The sequence below is a fragment of the Abramis brama genome, assembly GCF_963993115.1.
Source record: "Abramis brama genome assembly, chromosome: 10".
Lineage (NCBI taxonomy): Eukaryota > Metazoa > Chordata > Actinopteri > Cypriniformes > Leuciscidae > Abramis > Abramis brama.
In genome coordinates this window covers 37,694,887-37,715,177 of record NC_139972.1, presented here as the reverse complement: position 1 = coordinate 37,715,177, position 20,291 = coordinate 37,694,887, and the positions used below count along the sequence as shown (strand labels likewise).

Sequence of the window (20,291 nt, the reverse complement as noted above, 5' to 3'; positions counted from 1 at the left end):
TCATGGCATCAAGGATACCCATTGCTTCACCCCCCCAGTCAAAAACCAGTCAAACTGTTACAAGCAAGAGCGAGGGTGTATTGAACATTGCATGTTTCTATATGCAGAAAACATTTTGCTTTACATTAGTGATCCCATATGAGATTGTATTATTATCAGGTTAGTTTGGAAAAATACAAAAAAAGTGAATGGTTTCCTTATAACAATTCATCTGGATTTGAAGAGGTGGTGAGGTCTTCCTTTTACTTTGGCTGTAAGAATACATTCGTGAAGATGGGAGTATTTTCTCTGTTTGTCTGAATCCTCACTAGTTTTTTACTCTTTTTTACGCCACGATTAAAATCCTTTCAATCAATCAATGTATATCCTCCTTTACCTGGGAAAACAAGATGTCCTATTGTGCACATTGCTTTGAGCGCAGTGCAATCTGTCTTACTGAATGACTAATTTGTTGTGATTTTTTTATCTCTTTTGTTTTGTTTCTTTCTGAAGAGAGACAAATTTTTGTCACTGCCTGCATGCTTGGCTCATTCCCTGAAGAAATGTGATGACATGACTGTGTTAATGTGCTTTTGTACCTGGGCAATGTGATGTTGTATTAGTGAACATTCATTATCTGGGGTTGTTTCATTGTTCCTTGTATAAAAGTTTGTTCAAGCTTTATTCCTTAAAAAAAAAAAAGTATTATAATAATGTATTGCACTGTATTACCAGTGACGAAGCGGGCACACAAAAAAACTATTTCAAAGTTTGTGTTCTCAGGCCACCAAAACGCTGTTGTTGTGTAAATGAACACCATTAAAAGTTAAAAGAGAGCACCATTAAACACCATTAAAAGAGAGTCTGTTCTCAGTTAAAACGGTGTCGTGTAACGGACCCCTAAGTTAATAACTAATGATTTTTATAACAGAAAACACACATGCCTGGAGTGCAAATGCATTTCTCAATAAATATTCTGAAGACTGTTCATAATAAAGACATTTAATTGTAGAAATCAGTCACATTGAAAAATATATAAATTACATACAAAACTAGCTTTAAAATCTGCATTAATGATAACACACTTCTAGCAGAAGAACTGTGCCAGAGCACAAAGGCCATCGAATCATTTTAAGGGCCGATCACACCAAGGACGATAACTATAACAATAAAGATATGGTTCTAAAAGTCGAGAAATGATATCGTTGGAATCCATTTCAGAACGATTTCCAGCTGATGAACAATAAAAACAGCCAATCCTGCTTTAAAGAGCTTGAGCATTTAAAGCGACAGATGACAAAACTGCGGTGTGTGCATAAAATAAACAGAACTGGTGTGAATGCTAATCGAGTTATCTTTATGGTTATCGTTCTTGGTGTGAACAGGCTTTAAATCATTACAATGGCACAAGTTTGAGCGCTACAGATCCTTCATATGATACAGAGCATTATTGCATTGAACAGTGTCAGTTTTTGAAATCTTAAGCACCATTTTGAGTATTTCACTATAGTCTACTGAAACATACTTTCATGCCCACATACTTGCAGTTCAGGTAAATGTTTCTTTCTGTGTAATGTTATTATATCATAATAGTATTATGTGAAATGCCATTCAAATCAACAAGATCATGACCAGCATGATGTCATTGTATTGATTCTCTCATCACTTACATTTCGGATTTGACAGCAGCAAACAATTACCATGTAAAATAATAATACCATTTAAATTAAACACAATTTCTACAAAATCATATGACTGTAAAGTAAGTATAAATACTCATAATATACAATTAAATCTCACAAAATCCTTTAAAAGCAAATTTCACTCCAAAGTCAATAGAAAGAAAAAAGAAATCCTATTTTGCATAAGGATTGAAAAAATGTAAAAAAATGTTTAAAAAAAATAAATAATTTTTTTAGGAACAATAAGATTACAACCATAGCACATTCCATTACCACAACAAAATATCTCATTCTTATTACTGTAATGCAAAGATACAAGGATTTTGAAATCGTAAAATATTCATATACCATCGTATATATTCCACAGTATTTATGTTTCAGTTATACTTAAATAAATAAAAATATTACAAATATTTATATTTCATTCATTTTTACTGAGAGAGTAAAATCATTGCCACGTATGACAAAACTGGGAATTAAAATATTGAAATAATAGGTAAAACATCTGGATGCATTACATTTATGAGAATTTTGAGAGGGAAATGTGCTTGATTGTCAAAATTTGTCAATGCAAAAAAAAAAAAAAGATGCATTATCTTCATACAAAATGTGACTTCTTTTTATTTTTTGAGTTTGGGGAGAAATGCATTTTTGTGAGATTCAGCCAACCCTTACTGAAAAACCACATGAGTATACCATCACATGGATTTCACATGTCCAAAGTGTTTTTGCACATGTGAAAGCATGTCTTTTCTCCAAGAAAATGTTGTTGTTTTCTAACATGGTTAGAATGTGTTTTTGGCATTGATCATAAGTGTCTGAGGCAGAGCAGCCGGTTCATTTGCTCAGTCTGAGCCAGTCTCTCCAGTGGGACAGGTTCTGCTCTGGGCTGATCTCTGACACGACCGAGGGGGAAGAAGAGGGCCGTCTGGACTTACGCAGGAAAGAAAGACGCCCCGTCGATCTCTTCTGGGGCAGTTGCTGCTGTTCTGTCTGCTGTTGGCTCCTCAGCTGCTGATTGATGATAATCTGGATATCGTCCTGAGGGGTACACGTCAATCATTATTATATAAAAATATTATTGTTTTTAATTATTTAATTTGCTCATAATTATTTTAATTTGTGTCTATGTGGTAGTTGATAGAAATTAATTTTATCTCAAACGCAGTTCCATGATGGCACATTAAACAGCTGCATGCTCCCACTGTGAACAGCAGGGGGTGACAGAGCACGACCACTGAACAGCATCAGAAACATAATCCTAACAACTGAAAATCCATAAGTGAGGACTTGTAAGTCCACTGTTGTGATCAAACTACAGTTTTCTACCTGCCAGGCCTCCAGTTCCTGCGACAGCTCCAGTTTACGCTGAATGGCTTCCAGGAGTTGGTTGTTTAAACACATCATATCATGCTTAGTCCTCAGCAGCTCTGCTTCCATCGCTGTCTTCCTGCATGAGAGGAAACCAACACTTTCTTAAAAATGACACCTTTCTACAATAAATTATAATTATATCATGTATATTTTCTTTCTCATTTAAGGAACCATAGTACCAAGTAAGTGTTTAATATTTACTTTGCGATGGCATCGTCTCTGTCCTTCATGGCCTGCTGAACTACTTCCTCGTCCATGAGTCGCAGCTTGAGCTTAGTGTTTTCTGCTATCAGACGCTCATTCTGGAGAGGGTGCCAACAAATTATGGTTAATATGTTTTGCAAATGTCTGTCTAATGCAACTAATAACGACCTTAATGTCTCTCAGAGAACATGGAAACATGCATGTTCTGTATTTGCTCCGCTTGCTTGCAAAACTAATTCCAAGCATTTAAGCTTAAGCTCAATGATCAATATGTTTTTAAAGTAATGAGAAATATTTTAAATATTTGTCCTGGTAGTGTACAGATGGGAAAAAATGTTTTGGCAGCGAGTTGTTTAGAAACAGACAAGTGCTCTTAAACTATGAGTGTGCCTCGTGAAATACTGATGAGCTTTCAGTTGCAGAAACTTTCACACATTGTGTTTTTTCAGCATCTGTTAAAAACATGTCCAATCAATGTTGATAACCTTGTACAGTGGGGAAAATAATTATTTGATCCCCTGCTGATTTTTGTTTGCCCACTTACAAAGAAATTAAGGGTCAATATTTTTTATGGTAGGTTTGTTTTAATGGATAGAGACAGAGTATCAACCAAAAAATCCAGAAAAAAACACATAGGTCATAAATTGATTTGCATTTCAGTGAGTGAAATAAGTACCAATTTATTTCCCATATATGAATGATCAGTACAGTATATTAAATGGTTTAACCATATGAAGAGTTCAGATAAAAAGCCTCTAAGTGCCATCTGAAATTTTCTTCTAGAACGATATTTTTTATCAAGCTTGTATATTTAAGTTCAGTAATTTCACTTAAATGGCGATGAAGATTACCTATTAATTGTCATTTAAGTGAAATTACTGAACTTAAATATACAAGCTTGATAAAAATGATAATTCAAGAAGAAATTTTCAGATGGCACTTAGAGGCTTTTGCATCTGAACTCTTCATATATTTAAAAATATACAGAATAATATATTGTGTGTATATATACATATATTGAATAATAAGAATTGCCGCTTATGTGACAATATATTTACTAATATATCATCATAATGTATGTAATTTTATATTCAGTAATACACTACATAATAAATAGATATATATGTGATTAGATATGGTACTGCATGTGTAATATATTGCAGATATATTTACTCATGCAAAATAAACACACATATATAGAGAAATATGTAATGTAATATATTCCTTATATTTTTTATTTTTATTTACATTATAAATGTTTCATATTTTCAAGCTAGTTATCAAAAGCTCAAGCACACATGCATGTATTAAAGTATTTAACCAAAATACTATCACTGTGCTGAGGAGTACACAGCCATTTCTATTAAATATAGTAATTATAGTTTTAATGGTCACTTAAATGGCGATGAAGTGACCCCAAATGACCCCAAAAACCATGGGACCCCAATGACCCCAAAAACTCACACATACCAGAAACACTTTTAAATTCCAAAATAATAGAACATTAAACACTAACAGATCTCCCCCTATATTAATATTGAGCAAAACACATTAAATAACACTTAGTTTCAGAAGTCAGTCAGAAGTAAAGCATGCTGGGAACTAGAAATCTATTGTAACTCATTCCGTGAATGTGTGTGTGTATGTGTGTGAACATACATTCACATTTATATGGGAACATGTATGTGCATATATGTACACAATAAAAAGTAAAACTTTGTGAATATTACATGTAATCCTATTTTTGTCTTCATTTATAAATATTTTATATTCATTAATATTAGCCATGGTCAATGCATATATTGCAGTATATAGAAAAATATAAGCACTAGTTTCCCATATTTGAAAATGTATTATGTAATATATCGCATTACATTTTGCAGTATATTCCCATATATTTTTGTTCTGTACGGGTGTTTTGGGTCATTGTCATGCTGGAAGACCCATCCACGACCCATCTTCAGTGTTCTGGCTGAGGGAAGGAGGTTCTTGTCCAAGATCTTACAGTACATGGCCCCGTCCATCGGCCCCTCGATATGGTGAACTCGTCCTGTACCCTGTACCTGAAACAGCCCGAACGAAACAGTTTCCACCTCTGTGCTTGACTGTAGGGATGGTGTTCTTGGGGTCATAGTCAGCATTTCTCTTCCTCCAAACACGACGAGTTGAGTTGATGCCAAAGAGCTCGATTTTGGTCTCATCTGACCACAGCACTTTCTCCCAAGCCTTCTCTGAATCATTATATGTTCATTGGCAAACTTCAGATGGGCCTGTACATGTGCCTTCTTGAGCAGGGGGATCTTGCGGGCACTGCAGGATTTCAGTCCATTGTGGTGTAGTGTGTTACCAATGGTTTGCTTGGTGACTGTGGTCCCAGCTACCTTGATATCATTAACAAGCTCCTCCCGTGTAGTTCTGGGTTGATCCCTCAGCTTCCTCATGATCATCCTTACCTCATGAGGCCAGATCTTGCATGGAGCTCCAGACCGAGGGCGATTGATGGTTATTTTGTATTTCTTCCATTTCCGAATAAACACACCAACAGTTGTCTCCTTCTCACCAAGCTTCTTGCTGATGGTCTTGTAGCCCATTCCAGCTTTGTGCAGGCCTACAGTCTTGTCCCTGATGTATTTTGACAGCTCTTTAGTCTTGCCCATGGTGATGGAGAGGTTGGAATGGAAGATGCAGATTCTGTGGACAGGTGTCTTTTATACACATAACTAGCTGACATGAGGAGTACTTTCTCAAAGTGACAGGGCTAATCTGTGTTCCACATGAGCACATAACCAATCTGTGGGAGGCAGAATTCTTGCTGGTTGCTAGGGGATCAAAAACTCATTTCACTAGATCAAATGCTAGTCAATTTATAACCTTTATATAATCTGGATTTTTTGGTTGATATTCTGTCTCTATCCGTTAAAATATTCCATCAAAATTATAGACCCTTCATTTCTTTGTAAGTGGGCAAACTTACAAAATTATCAGGGATTCAAATAATTATTTTCTCCACTGTAAATATGCAAATAAAAAATGCTAACCCAAAACTTGAAAACTGCTGACCCAGGACAGACGTTAACCCTAGGGCAAAGTATGAACGGTGTAAAACATAGAACAAGATAAACCAGGATTATGTAAATGGTGAGTTTAAAGGTGAAGCATGTCATTTAGATGGGGTGTTTAACAACTATTAGTTATGCAACTGATAATTTTAGCCAGAAATGACACATTTCACCTTTAGCCAATTAAAGTGTGAAAGGCCCAAATAAGAGTCAGTGAGGGAGGACCAGTTTTACATGTCTTGCCATGTAATATTCTTCTCTTCCTAAAAGCATAATATCTATTGGAGACTCGCAACACATTCACCAATTGACTGCATTTGTTAAATGTCTAAATTCAGCTGAGAATCCCAGCTGGAAAAGAAAAAAATAAAACACATTCCTCAGGCCCTCCAAAGAATGGAGCCATTTTTAAGAAACTGACCCCAGGTCAGTGACAGTGGTATTGGGCTGTTATTGGTTGTGGCTGAAAGCTTGAATGCATGGATAGACGTTACCTGATCCTGTAGCTCCTGTATCCGGATGACATTCTCACAAGGATCGCTCACCGGTCCCACAATGGGCTTCCTCATCTCCTGCAGACACAAATGATACAGGAGCGTTAAGCACTGCATGGAGGTTAGCCTGGGAGAATTTGTGAAGCGTCGCCTTTGTTAGGCCTTGATGGCAGGGTGTATCTCTCTTCAGCATCAGTATCATGTAACAGACATAAACAGCCCTCTGTTCAATCTGTCCCTCTTTCTCTCTCTCTCAGTCTCTACCTCTGGCTACATTTGTGGCTTCGTTGATCCTTACTGAACACAGCCCAACCTGAGCAAAAAACTCTGACACAATTCCCACTTCAATGCTTACACCAACACTCAACCAATGTCAGCTGACATAAACTAGCAATATAATGCATCAATAGCATAGTGGAAAGTTTGTTTAATATCTAAACTTTTTGTCCATTAATAACATTGCGCACTTCAGCAATTACTGATGCAAATTAACAGTACATAATATATATTCTGATCCCTTCTCCATTCTGATCCCTTCTCCATGGGCAAATCTCACAAAAACAGGTCCAGGTGACATTTTACCTTCAAATAATTAAAAACAAAAGAAAGAAAGAAATTTGTTGCATTTTTTATATTACCATCATATTTTTTGCATTATTTTCATAAACTAGTTAATTTTCTGTCAAATATTTGAGTTAGATTTTTAGTAATTCTCTTCATACTGATGCTGAATTAATTATTAATAGATCCTTAATGTAATACATTTTTAGATTTATAATATATAATATAAATATTTAATATAAAATTATATATTTTTTCACATTAGTTAAAATTAGATTAAAAAAAAAAGATATTTATTTTGTTTTCCATTGGAAAGAACATCCCAATCCAAAAACACCAGGGTCCAAACTGCTTCACTTGTTATTTTTCCCCCTTATAATATGAAAGGAATATGATCCAGGAAGGTTCTTGACAGGTTACGTAAGATTCACTCAATGTCAAAACTTTTTATAAGCCATGAGGACAAATAAGAGATAACTGATATGGTCTGAATGAAGCTATACTTGAAGATATAGAGCAGTGGCCAAAAGTGATTTTCAGGCCAAGGAAATTTGACATCTTAACCCTTTATTCAAATATTATTAAAAAAATATATAAAACAGTTAGTTCCAATCCTTGATTCTGATTTTTATTCACGATAAAACACGGGACCGCTTCACCCAACGATTCTATGTATCACTACACAACACCCCTAGCAACCATCTTAGCAACGTAAACATAGGCTTTATTATATTCTCATTGATGTTGTTCATTGATGCTTATAGAGTAGAGTATTGTGAGAGATCGAGTGAGCGAGTGTACCTGTATTTACATTAGACATAGCATTTTCCTTCAGGTCAGTCCTATATTAATTTAAAAAAAATCTGTTTAAATGTCCACTGCGATATCTTGTCCTTTTAACAGTTAAAGCAACACTATGGAACTTTTCCTCTGCGGTCCCCCTACAGGTTGGAAGCGGAATTGTCCATTACCGTTGTCGTAAATCATTTAGCCTACCGCAGCCTACTGTTGCACGCACGCCCACTGTTTATCCAGCACCGGCTTTGCAATGAACGATGTCCGCAGACAAGGTAGAGTATGATGCATGATTTTATGAAAGTATGATGTATTGCGACATCAGAAACGAAAAATGAAAAACGAAAAACGAAATAATGTCTATTGTAACGCTTGCCGTAAAGCTAGTCAAATTTGTAGTTTTCTTATGTCTCATTAGAACTACAGAAACGCGACCCGATCTGGCAATCTTACATAGTGTGGTTATAGCAGATAAAGGACCGCAAAGTGGAGGCATAAGTGCTTTTCACCCTGTCACGACTTGATGAACCACTGAAACGATTTTGGAAACATTATTTTAAGGTAAAAAATGTTACATAGTGTTGCTTTAAGGGGTTTTCCAGTGCCCTAGTCATCTGTCAGTTGCAAAAGGTCATATTCTGTGATCCTGTGACCTCACATTCTGTGAAACTGTGACCTCACATTCTGTGATCCTGTGACCTCACATTCTGTGATCCTGTGACTCTGCTTGGCGTCGAGCCTAACAACGCAATATCAACTCCGGACATCACTTTTGGCCACTCCTATATGCTTGTGAATGTGAATTATTGTTGTTGAAATGTGACACGGTATGAGATGTCAAAATACTCCAGGGAAGATATGTTAAATGCACATCACATGTCAGCTTCTGTTACGCTTGTGTCACTGTGTGCTCCAAAACAACTTTACCTGTAGTGTCTCGCTCTGTGCTATCCATTGTGCTGCATGTTTCAATTGTCCCAGCATGCCCTGCAGGCTGTCATCCGAGTTCTGCTCAGCCTCTGTTCTGTCGGCCACAGGTTGAAGCACTTCCAGGATGTAGTGCACCTCCCGAGAGACCTGCTGGGCAAGGGTACATAGATGAGATTGGCGACCTTTGATTAGGCTATTCTCGCGTGACAGAAGACTACTACTCGCTTTTATGATCACCTAGCAAAGAAAATTTAGGAAAGAAGTAATACGGAACATGATTTCATGAATTTGGGACACTAAAAATAGAGCTTAAATATGGGAAAAACTACCACCCAACACATGTAATAAATGAGTATTATTAATTTTCATTAAATGTGGTCAGAATCCTTCCCAGACCACATCTGAATGTGCTGAACCGCTTCTTTTCCGGTGTGTGAGCAGCTTTAGAGGCAGACAATATATAGATTTCATGGAACAGTTGTTACCCTGTTGGACTAATTAAAATCTGATTAAATGTGGTCAAAAGATGACCATAGAAATGATGACCTGTTACACTGTCCCTTGTATGTGTATTCATTATAACCAGGCCCATGAAAAATATCCTGTAACACATTTATTTGAGAGTAGACTGTGGTGCAATCTGGCATTATCAGGTTACAGTGAGAACAGTTCAGTGTATCACCTGTTCTTTGTCCAGGCTCCAGTCTGCGGTGTCCAGATTGTTTTCCAGCTCAGACAGTAAAGAAGTGTCATTGTGACTTTTCTCCTGGAGGGCCACCTCCTCCTGCAGCGCCTCTACCTGAGACTGCAGCTCATGTGCCCAGGAACGAGCCCCATCCACGTCTCGCCAGGCCTCTGCCAGCTGAGACACAGGGAAAACATTTATTAGCACTCATGTAGGCTATGTACAAATGTGTGCATGCTATCTTCTAGAAAGAGCCAACATTTGACCCAGAAATTTGTTTTGTTTTTACATTTACAAGGGCTTATACAAAAACAAACATTTTGCCACTTTTGGTGTGATTTTTGCCCTGAGCCCTGGTTGATTTCTCCCTCTGGTGCACACACAGACATCTTGTACTAACACAATGGCAGAACATCAGCATTTGAGAATGTTTGTCATCTCTGGATCATGTAAACACACTTATCTATTATAAGAACTGTACTGAAATTTTAAGACAGAAATCCTAGACCATCCTACAGGCAACAGTTTCCCGCTTTATCATTTACCATTACGCATTCTGCTCGATTGAGCATAGTCTGTCTGTGAGTGTGTGTTGTGTGTGTGACCGAACCTGTTGTATGTGTGTGTGACTCTGTTGTTCCTGTAAATCCAGGCGTTTGTGCAGTGAGGACACACTGTCTTTAAGTTCCTCATTCTCGTGACAAGTCATCTTCAAGCGCTGTTCAAGTGTTTGCTCCCGTTGTGTGAGCCGTGCTACCTGAACATACACACACACACATAAACATTTGTAACAACTTTCTAAACTTTAAAGTCAGCAAATACTACAATCATTCACGCTAAAGATACTGTCACTTTATCATGTGGTTTAGGAATTTGCATGTTATTATAATCCTTGAATGAATCATCTCCAAAGAATTGCACACATGGTCTAGTCTAGAATGCCACAAAGGCAAACAGAGTGACACAGCAGTGAAAGCACTCTTTAAACGTCTCTCAGCCAATCAAATCTGAGGTTCGGAATGAACTGTTATATAATATTTAATAAACAAGCATGTGTTAAAAACTGCAGAATCAGTGCTGGACTATTTTTGCAGTATATTTTTATCGTATATAATGCCATACAGATGTCTGAGTGTGCAGGTATGGAACCGTTTCTCACCTGTTCTCTAAGAGCATTGATGATTTCTTCATCCTGGGGTCTGGCATGCCCCCTTTCTCTCATTTCCTGTTTTAGTCTTTGAAGCTCGCTGGTCATGGTTCGCTCCACTTCCATACCCTAAACATACACAACACAGCTCACTTATCAACCACAAAACTCTCAAATACATGCAGTGTGTTCACAAATCAAATGGGTCGCAATTAAGAAGAGAAAGCAACAGTAACAAAGAGACGTGTTTTTCCACTAAGGAATGTGTCCCATTTTCATAATGAAAAGGAGTTACGTTCGCTTGATAAGAGCTGAACAAAGGCCTGCACTGGGCGTTGGGAGGCCTGTGGTGACCAACCTGAATCAGCAGATAACTGGACAGCCCTCAGCGTTCATCACACACGCTCAGAACCAGATCAAAGAGGCACATGACAGATGCAGCTTGGCATCTTAGTCTTGGCAGTGGCATCATCATCATCCTAGATAGTCACTGTGAGTGTGTATGGGACGGGGGCGGGGAATGACCCCACGCCCAACAGCATATGGAGGGGTGGCAAGAGGTCCTGGTTCAATGAGACTCAACTGCCAACCAGCACAAGGTTAGTGGTCCCTTGAGGGAAAGGCTATTCAGGACTGAAGATAAAGCTAACGCACCATTATGTTAACCAGCACAAGTCCAGCTCCTGTAGCATTCAATAACACTCCTGCCAGCTGATGCCCCAAGCCAGAGCGCATTCATGGCGTATCTACCTCCTGTGGCGGCTCCAAACCAATAAATCTCAGTTTATTCTTAATCAGATTGTATCACAGGCTTTTCTCAAGGGACTACTAGCAGTCGAAAATCAACACTAAAGAGCTAAAATAAAATTCTTTTTTTTTTACAAATGTGGTCAAAAGAGTGAAATTGCTAAAAAAAATATAATAATTTAAGAAAAAACAACAAGAAAAATCAGGGAACAACTTAACGTTGCGCACAACTCTGAAAGCAACTTTGTGTACATTGTCAAATTCGGTGCATGAATTTGGAGGCTCCCTACTCAAGACTTATTTATTAGAGACTTTATTTTAAGTCAGAACATTGCATATATTGGGGATATATTGGGGATATTTTGGGGATATTTTGGGGATATTTAATTTTATTCTATCAATCAATAAATTCCACTAGAAACAAACTTTGTTGTATTATTTTATTTTAATACTGTGAAGCTGCTTTGATACAATCTGTATTGTGAAAAGCGCTATACAAATATACTTGATTTGATTTGATTTGATTTGATATAACCAGTTTAATTCCATTGATGGTGTTTTTGATGGTGGGATGCATCACTATTGCTGTTAAACTTGAAGCATAGCTCAAATCATGCAGTTTGTTGAGGGTAGGTGTGGCATTACGTAAGACTGGTCCACCGTGGTCAGGTGACTGGAGAACAGCACAAGCGTGAATGATTTACAAATCATGCAATTAAACTGACTGATTTACTGAATCAGATTCGTGTGACCTCAACAACTCTCCACTTCCAGTACACCTATTTAAAGGTGAATTCAAAGTGTGCAGAGGAAACGGGTTCATGTTCTTACAAATACCCTTGATTATTGTCCCATATAAGAAACAACAACACAGTCAAACTGATACTCCTGAATGATGCGTGTTTGAAGCATCCTGAGAGGTTTACTCTCACGAACAGGAAGGCACAGCTTCCCTGGAAAAACTAATGCTTGTTTTGAGCTTTCTCTGTAAACAATCAGGGGAGGCCGATTTCCTCTAAATTACCCTGCATTCCCCAGATAGACTCTCTTAGTGCTTCTGCACGCCTCTGTACTGTACAGACAGTCAGGGACTAAGAGTATGTTATGAAAAGTAACACCAGAAGGTATAAGGAATACATACAAATACACACATTTAACCCAACCTAATCTAAACCCTCACATAAAAAACTTTCAGCATTTTTATGAAGACATTATTGAGTATGTTCATTAAGCATATTACGTTAATATTGTACTGTCTTTGTGGGGACACTGGTCCACACAGACAGACACGCAAGTTTACTTTTGTCTCAAAAAGTATAGCTTAAATACTCACCATTCAAGGTCTGTTCACCATAACTGACAAAAGCATATCTCCAACCGAACCCATAAAAGTCGCTTATCTATAACTCCGCTCTAGACACTGTTCGAGAGCAGTTAAAAAAAGAGCTTGTAGATGGTGGGATCCACAGTGGAATGAGTGAGAGATACTTCCTCTTCCTTCAGAGCAGGACAGGATGCATACAGTCAACATCAGTGTTTCCTGAACTTGACTTCTTGGAAAAAAACTCTCAAAGACGTCTACTTCAGTCGACTGTCATGTGGAGAATGAGAGGGTGAGGGACCAGTGACCAGTCTGACCACCCAGTGGAACAGTATGAGTTAGCCATTACTACAGTATAACACATGACTACACACATAACAGAATACAGCCCTGGTGTTTTGGCATGTCTGTAATACAAAACTGTGATTAAACAGCTCTTTAAATGAGCTCATGAGTTTGAACTGGGAATCCTGGCAAGTGCACAAACACATAAAATGTGTAATGTGTAAACCTTGAACTTGAGCATAACAAACCTGTGAGATTAGATATCAGCCCAATGTGAGAGCAACGTGTGTGAATGAGTCAACAGGAGCAGGCGGATCTAAATTTAGATTATCTATACGGTAAAATGGTTTGTGTTGTTGTTGTTTTTAGTTTAGTTCTAGTCCAAAAAGTAAAAAAAAATCTTTATTTTACTGTAATAATGTAAAACATTACTGTATTATGGTACTGAGAAAAAACATTATGAATAATGTGAATTATTGAACAACATTTCTAAACTAAATTATTATAAAAAATAAAATTGAAAAAAAGCATAATAGTGGGGAAGAAGCTGGTTTCATTTTCTTTATGCGAAATATGTTTTCTTGTTTTTCTCTTTTGATTTTGGGCTGAAATGTGTTTTTATGAGCTTCATACTATTATCTTTGGAATATGGGTCAGATATTGCTGTGCTTTAGCTCATGGAAAGGATGATGAAAGAAAACAGGAATGCAACAAAACAGCACTTCCACAATCACAGAGACAAATACTGTGATCATGCACTCTTTACTCTAGACACAAGATGAGACCACTTTGTTGTTGTTTATAGATTGGTAACACTTTACAGTAATGTCCCATTTGTTAACATTAGTAAATGCTTTTTCAACATGAACTAACCATGAGAAATATATTTTTACAGCATTTATTAATCTTTATTAATACAAAATACAATTCACAGAGTATTAATGTTATCAGATAAAAAATTTGAATTTAAAATGTATTATTATATGTTGAAATTAACATGAACTAAGATTAACAAATGCTGTTCATTGTTCGTTCATGTGTAGTTAACAACTAAAACTATTGTAAGTGTTACCTATAGATTTACTTAAAGCAAATATTGCAGGCTTAGCACTTAAAATGTGTGAATGGCTCATTTTACCATTTCATATCTGCTACACTGTGCAAGGAACAGTGTGACGTCATCTTTTTCAGAGCGAGAGACAGTATCTGTTGCACTATTGGCCTTCAAATCGTTATCTTTTTTATTGCCCTCTACATACTGTATGTGTGCGTATATTACGTGTGTGGTCAGGTTTTGAAGTCTGGCTAAAAAAGAGCACATTCTCTCTTTCCACTGGCAAAGCAACAAATGCACCAGCCTTTAATGATCATATCATGAAAACTGGCTTGTCACTATGATCACTACATATATGATTATATTAGGTTACAATGATTTTGATTTGACATCATTTAATTATTTATTAAAGGCTGCACTACTTGAGGTGTCATTTCATGCCAGTAGTTCCAATGATACACCAAGGATTAACACTGGGGGTTGATGTTTGATCAGATCACTAACCAAAATATGAGCACTGGTAAAAGTGATGCTTGAAAAGATGTGAGTATGGTAGGTGTCACTGACCGTCTGCAGCTGCTCTCTGAGTCTCTGGCTCTGCTCGCTGTGCTCATGCTTCAGTCTGGTCTTCTCACTTTCAGCCTCACTCAGAGTCTGGTTGAGTGTGCCCACCTGCGCCTGCAGCTCCTGCACGTCTCGCTCCAGCTCGGACACCTGACTCTCCCGCTGAGCCTGACAGATATCCAGCTTCACTCGCAGCTCGTACCTGCCCTGCTGGAGCTCCTGAGGACACAATCACAACATTTTAATCTGAGATATCACACTCAAGCTATAAAAACAACACGGCTTAACTTTATATTAATAGTGGATCCTACAGCGAAACACAACTATGCTCAGGGCATTTGTTGTGTAATCTTTATTTTTAGTAGCAGTAAACTTACAATGGCAGTCTTCCACACTTTTACCATCATGTCGTTTCAAACCTGTATGACTTTCTTTCTTCTGTGTAACACAAAAGATATTTTGAAAAACATCTCAGTGCTTTTTATCCATACAATGAAAGCAAATGGGATCAAATTATATATTTTTAAACATCTTGTTTTGATTTCTACAGCTGAAAAAGTTCTATGAGTTTGGAACGACACGAGGGGGAGTAAAAGACAACAGAATTTTAATTTCAGGGTGAACAATCCTTTTAAGGTTACATATTTTATTTTCAAAGTCAAACAACTTTAACTGAATCTGATTTGCAGTCATTAAATGAGAATGAAATCTGATGTGAACCTGTTCTCATTTCTTATTTCAGATCTCATTTCTAAATTATAAAAATTTGAAGAACTTGTTACATTGGTAACACTTTACAATAAGGTCTCATTTGATAGCATTAGTTAATGTATTAACTAACAGGAACTAACAATGAGCAATACATTTTTTACAGTATTAATATATGTTAATGTTTGTTAATACAAATCCAGCTGTTTGTTGATTGTTCATGTTAGTTCATGGTGCATTAACTAATGTTAACATTTGATTTTAATAATGAATTAGTAAATGCTGAAATTGACATTAACTAAGATTAATAAATGCTGTAAGTATTGTTCATTCTTAGTTCATGTTAACTAAAGTAGTTACCTAATTAACCTTATTGTAAAGTGTTACCGTTACATTTACTGTTGCATGAAATTTTGAATAACAAATCTGCCAAAGAAAACGTCTTTATATATTCATAAACTGGCCTGCAAAAGTATTTGAAAACTTCTTAAGTGAGTCTTAAGTGTCTATTTAAGTCTGAAGTGATAAAACAATATTCAGTGCTGAAAAGAAGACCTGTGTGAACCTGACTTCATACAGTCCCTAAAAATGATCATGACACCACAGTTGCTTAAAGGCTCGTTCTGAGGAAAGCTCTAACATCATCAGATTACACTTGCTTTAAAATGTTTTTTAACGGCCTTAAGTGTCCAAAAGCATTTAGGGACAACAGCATACAATATTATACATAGGCTACAGTAGATCTAGAGACATGAAAGTAGACACATATTATTACGTTTTATATAAAACAGAAAGCTTTAGAAGACTAAAGTGTCACCAAAAAAAAAAAAAAAAAGACAAAGCTGAGATGGACGAGGACATCACTGTTTTCTCCAGAGCGGCTATCAGAAACAAACTTTGTTGCATTATTTTCCTGTTATTACTGTAAAACTGGTAAACTTGACAAACAAAATGACGGAAATTATGACGACTCTCTATAAATACACCGTGCGGTTATTAAGCTGCAGAGACATGGAAACTTGAGTCTCACCTCCAGCTGCTGCATGTATTTCTCCTGAAGTGTGTCTCTGTCTTCTTTCAGTTGTCTGTTCTCTAAGAGCAGAGCATTCCCCACCTGAGCAGCCAGAAGAACTTCATCCTCCTTCTGCCGAAGAGCCTCGAACAGCTCCTCACTGTCCTTATACACCGGCAGACCGGCTTCATTGCTGAATTCATATGAGTAGAAGTCTTCCTCCACTTCCATGTTATGCATTTGTTTTACAGCTCTTCTCCCCGACTCATGGCGTGTGTATTATGAGTGAAAACGCTCCACGCGTTTGTGCTTCTGTATGCAGGAGTCCCAGTCTGCTCATGGTTTCTTGAAGGCGGATGATGGAAAGGAACTGGTGTCGCGTCGTGTGTGGGTTGGGCTTGTGGTTTAGTTTCAGGTGACTCGTCACCTATTCTTTTTTTTTCTTTTTTTTAACACATTACTCTACTATACTATTGCATGTACTAAATATTATAGTAAGTACTTTTCGAGAACATCATATGCAGGCCTTCAACATGCAAATAGACTTTAGATAGTTTAGATGGCAGGCTATTTCATTCTACGCGGAAAAAACGAGATTAGCATAATGGGGTTATTATTTTTACACGTCTGCATTGCACATATTCACAAACAGAAGGTTTATTCACAAATATCTAAAAATCAGATGCACAATTAAATAAATGTAATCCTTTCACAAAAATTAAATGGAATTTTGCATACGAATCAATAAAAATAAGCTTAGAAAACACACACAGAGCTTTACGATTTATTGCAAATAAAAAAATGTTTTACACATGGTTTTCAACTCCTGAACTAAATGGGGTGGGGGAACTCCAAAAGGGCACGGGACTTCCACCAAAGTTTAAAGTCTCTTGTGGAGTCACTCACTCCACCCACTATATTAATGAAATTTAGATTCTCAATGCAACAGCCGACTTCAGTAGTCTGGAGTTTAATACCAAAGTGACCTCATGTTTGTTTGTTTTTTCTGCAATTTTATGGCGTGCCCTTACAGTATGAGACAAAAGTTCTTTCTTTCTTTCTTTCTTTCTTTCTTTCTTTCTTTCTTTCTTTCTTTCTTTCTTTCTTTCTTTCTTTCTTTCTTTCTTTCTTTCTTTCTTTCTTTCACCTCTACACAACACAAGGTTAGTAGTCTACTATATTTATATTATATTATACACTATTCACATTACTGTGAATGATTAATATGTAGGCTATAATTAAATAGGATATACAACACTGCTTGGCCAAACAAATTTGTGGACTAACTATTTAAAACAAGATAATAAATGGATAATTAATACAGTCCTACTGATGTTTAGCACAACGTTTTTCTCACATTCTAACATTACTTTACAATATGTCTTCATAAAATACAAGAATAAGTACCTTAACCAAATGAAAACATTACATCTTAAGAAGATATGGTTTTTAGTTTGAATGTTCCTGTACATGGATACTAATCATCTTACTGGTGTAACTGAGGCACTGGGACCAAAACAAATTAGATTTGTATTTATTTACTACTTTAATTTATCTATTTACATTCATTAATACTGCAACAATAACAAACATACTGTATATTAGAAAGGTATAGTTTTATGATTTTTTTATTATTTTTTTTCATATCCTTGAATGAAATTAGGTAAATGTCATACTGTCCAAGACAAAGGGCTCAAACAAGAGACTTAACTTGAATTTGAAGTACCCCACTGGACTACTTAATAGTGAAATACAGCCGTGGCCAGAAGTATTGGCAGTGAAATAAAGTTTGTGTTTCACATAGGTTTTTGCTTCAGTTGTGTTGATTCACATTGTTTCTAGCTTATTGTGCAGAGTGATCAGATGCATTTTTAATAAATGCAAAAAGCTTCACCAAAACCAAGCACTAATAAGGCCAGAATGGATGGCCATCAGTCATGATTTGGCCCAGAAGCTGATATCCAGAATGCCAGAGTAAATTAAAGAGGTTTTGAAGGCGGCGCGGCTCAACACTGTAAATATTGACTCTTATATTGAATGTTTTTTGCTAATAAAAGCCTTTTAAACTTATGAAATGCTTATCTCCCCAATAAAATATACAATAAAATAGCAGTAAATAGAAAAACATGTGGAGGGAAGCAATCAACAAGCATATATTTATATACCCTTTCAATGTGCTCCACATAATACAACAAAAGTAATACAAACAGAAAACATTGCACCTTTAATTTTTACTTTAAAATAACACCTCAGTGGTTAGTAATTGTTAGAACTTTTGACAAAAAAGTGAACAAAATATTAAATATTAAATATTATATAAACTGCTGTTTGCTCCCTTTTGAAAACAAAATGGCAAAAATGGATAATGACATAAAATGTTCAAAATCCCCTCAGACCTGTAATATAATTTGAGGTCTAAAGGTCACTGTGCATTATAAATGTGACAGCATCTTTTTGAAAAGAAAAAAAAAAAAACTGAAAGAGTAAAACCAAAATCTGATATTATTATTATAAGCATTTATGGTATATTTCACTTTTTTTATTGCACATTTCTAAAATAGTGAGGTGGTCTTAGTGAGGGTTTTGGGACTATGTTTTGTTGGTATTTGTGTATATTTCAAATGAACTGAGACTGAATATGTCATATTGTAAACCCAGATCAACACAATGTGAGCAGAAGCTAGATTACACCAATGGTGGTGATCCTGTTGATCCTTTAAGATATTGTGAAGCAATATCTACAGTTAAACGTGATGAGGTACTAGAATTACTTTATTATTACTTGAATGACTATATTGAAACTTGACTTTATTATTTCCAATAGACAAAAAATGTTGAATTGGCTCAACTACAAAAGATTTGTTACAGAATAGTTGCACAAGTTGAGTCAACAAGAAAAAGCAAGGGGAAATTAGCACTAATATTTTTTGTTGTTGTTGTTAAAGCTACATTTTTTTACAGTGTAATAATCAGATCATCACCCCAGATTATCAGGATCACTCTCCATTTTGTTCCAGTTGCTACATGACTGTGTTAAACCACTTAGTTGTTTTCCCTATGTCTGGTTTCACCTCAAATCCTTCCAGCTCTTCCTGGTAAATATTACAGTCAGTTGGAGCATGTACAGTAAGTAGGCTGTTTTTATATCCATCTGGTGGTCAGGATCATATTATGCTGCCATTTTTATCAAGGCTCGTATTAAAGTGATATTTGCTGTTGGTGAGAAAGTCTCTTTGTATTCTACACCCATCACTTGGCTATAACCTTTAGCAACATATCTGGCCTTGTATGTCTTAGACCCATCAACTCCACACTGCATGTTTCCCCTCAGTCAGGTTTTTCCCCTCAGTCAGGTTCTCACAAGTAAATGTGACCGTGACCTCTTTCATGGCCTAAGCCCGCATCTGGGATTTATTTAAACTCATAGCTTCTGTGAAAGTTTGTGGTACGTCACACATTCTGTAAGACTGGTTAGAATCCGTTCATCTCCCTCTGTCTGAGAACTACCCAGATGCTCTGTCTCAGTTTGATGTTCAAAACTCTCCATGCTCCCCTTTTGGCTGGGAGAATACATATCTGTGTCTGTCTAGTGTTCAGCAACACACTTTCTGACAAGTTGAACAACAGGTTGTGCTTAAGTTTTATTTCTCTGTCTGAATAATAGACTAAGCAATCAGGGCTGTTTTTGAA

At 36.5% G+C, this 20,291-nt stretch overlaps 1 protein-coding gene across 1 annotated transcript; it reads right to left on the bottom strand.

Moving 5' to 3' along the window:
* Positions 1-965: 965 nt before the first annotated feature.
* LOC311090489 (BICD family-like cargo adapter 1) lies at positions 966-16,870 on the bottom strand (the record flags this gene model as incomplete). Its single annotated transcript, XM_084125782.1, is given in 11 exon segments — positions 966-2,702; positions 2,991-3,111; positions 3,237-3,337; positions 6,793-6,870; positions 9,076-9,225; positions 9,761-9,940; positions 10,374-10,520; positions 10,923-11,039; positions 14,885-15,100; positions 16,620-16,849; positions 16,852-16,870. Coding segments are annotated over 11 exon segments (1,563 nt in total). The 3' UTR covers positions 966-2,498.
* Positions 16,871-20,291: the final 3,421 nt, after the last annotated feature.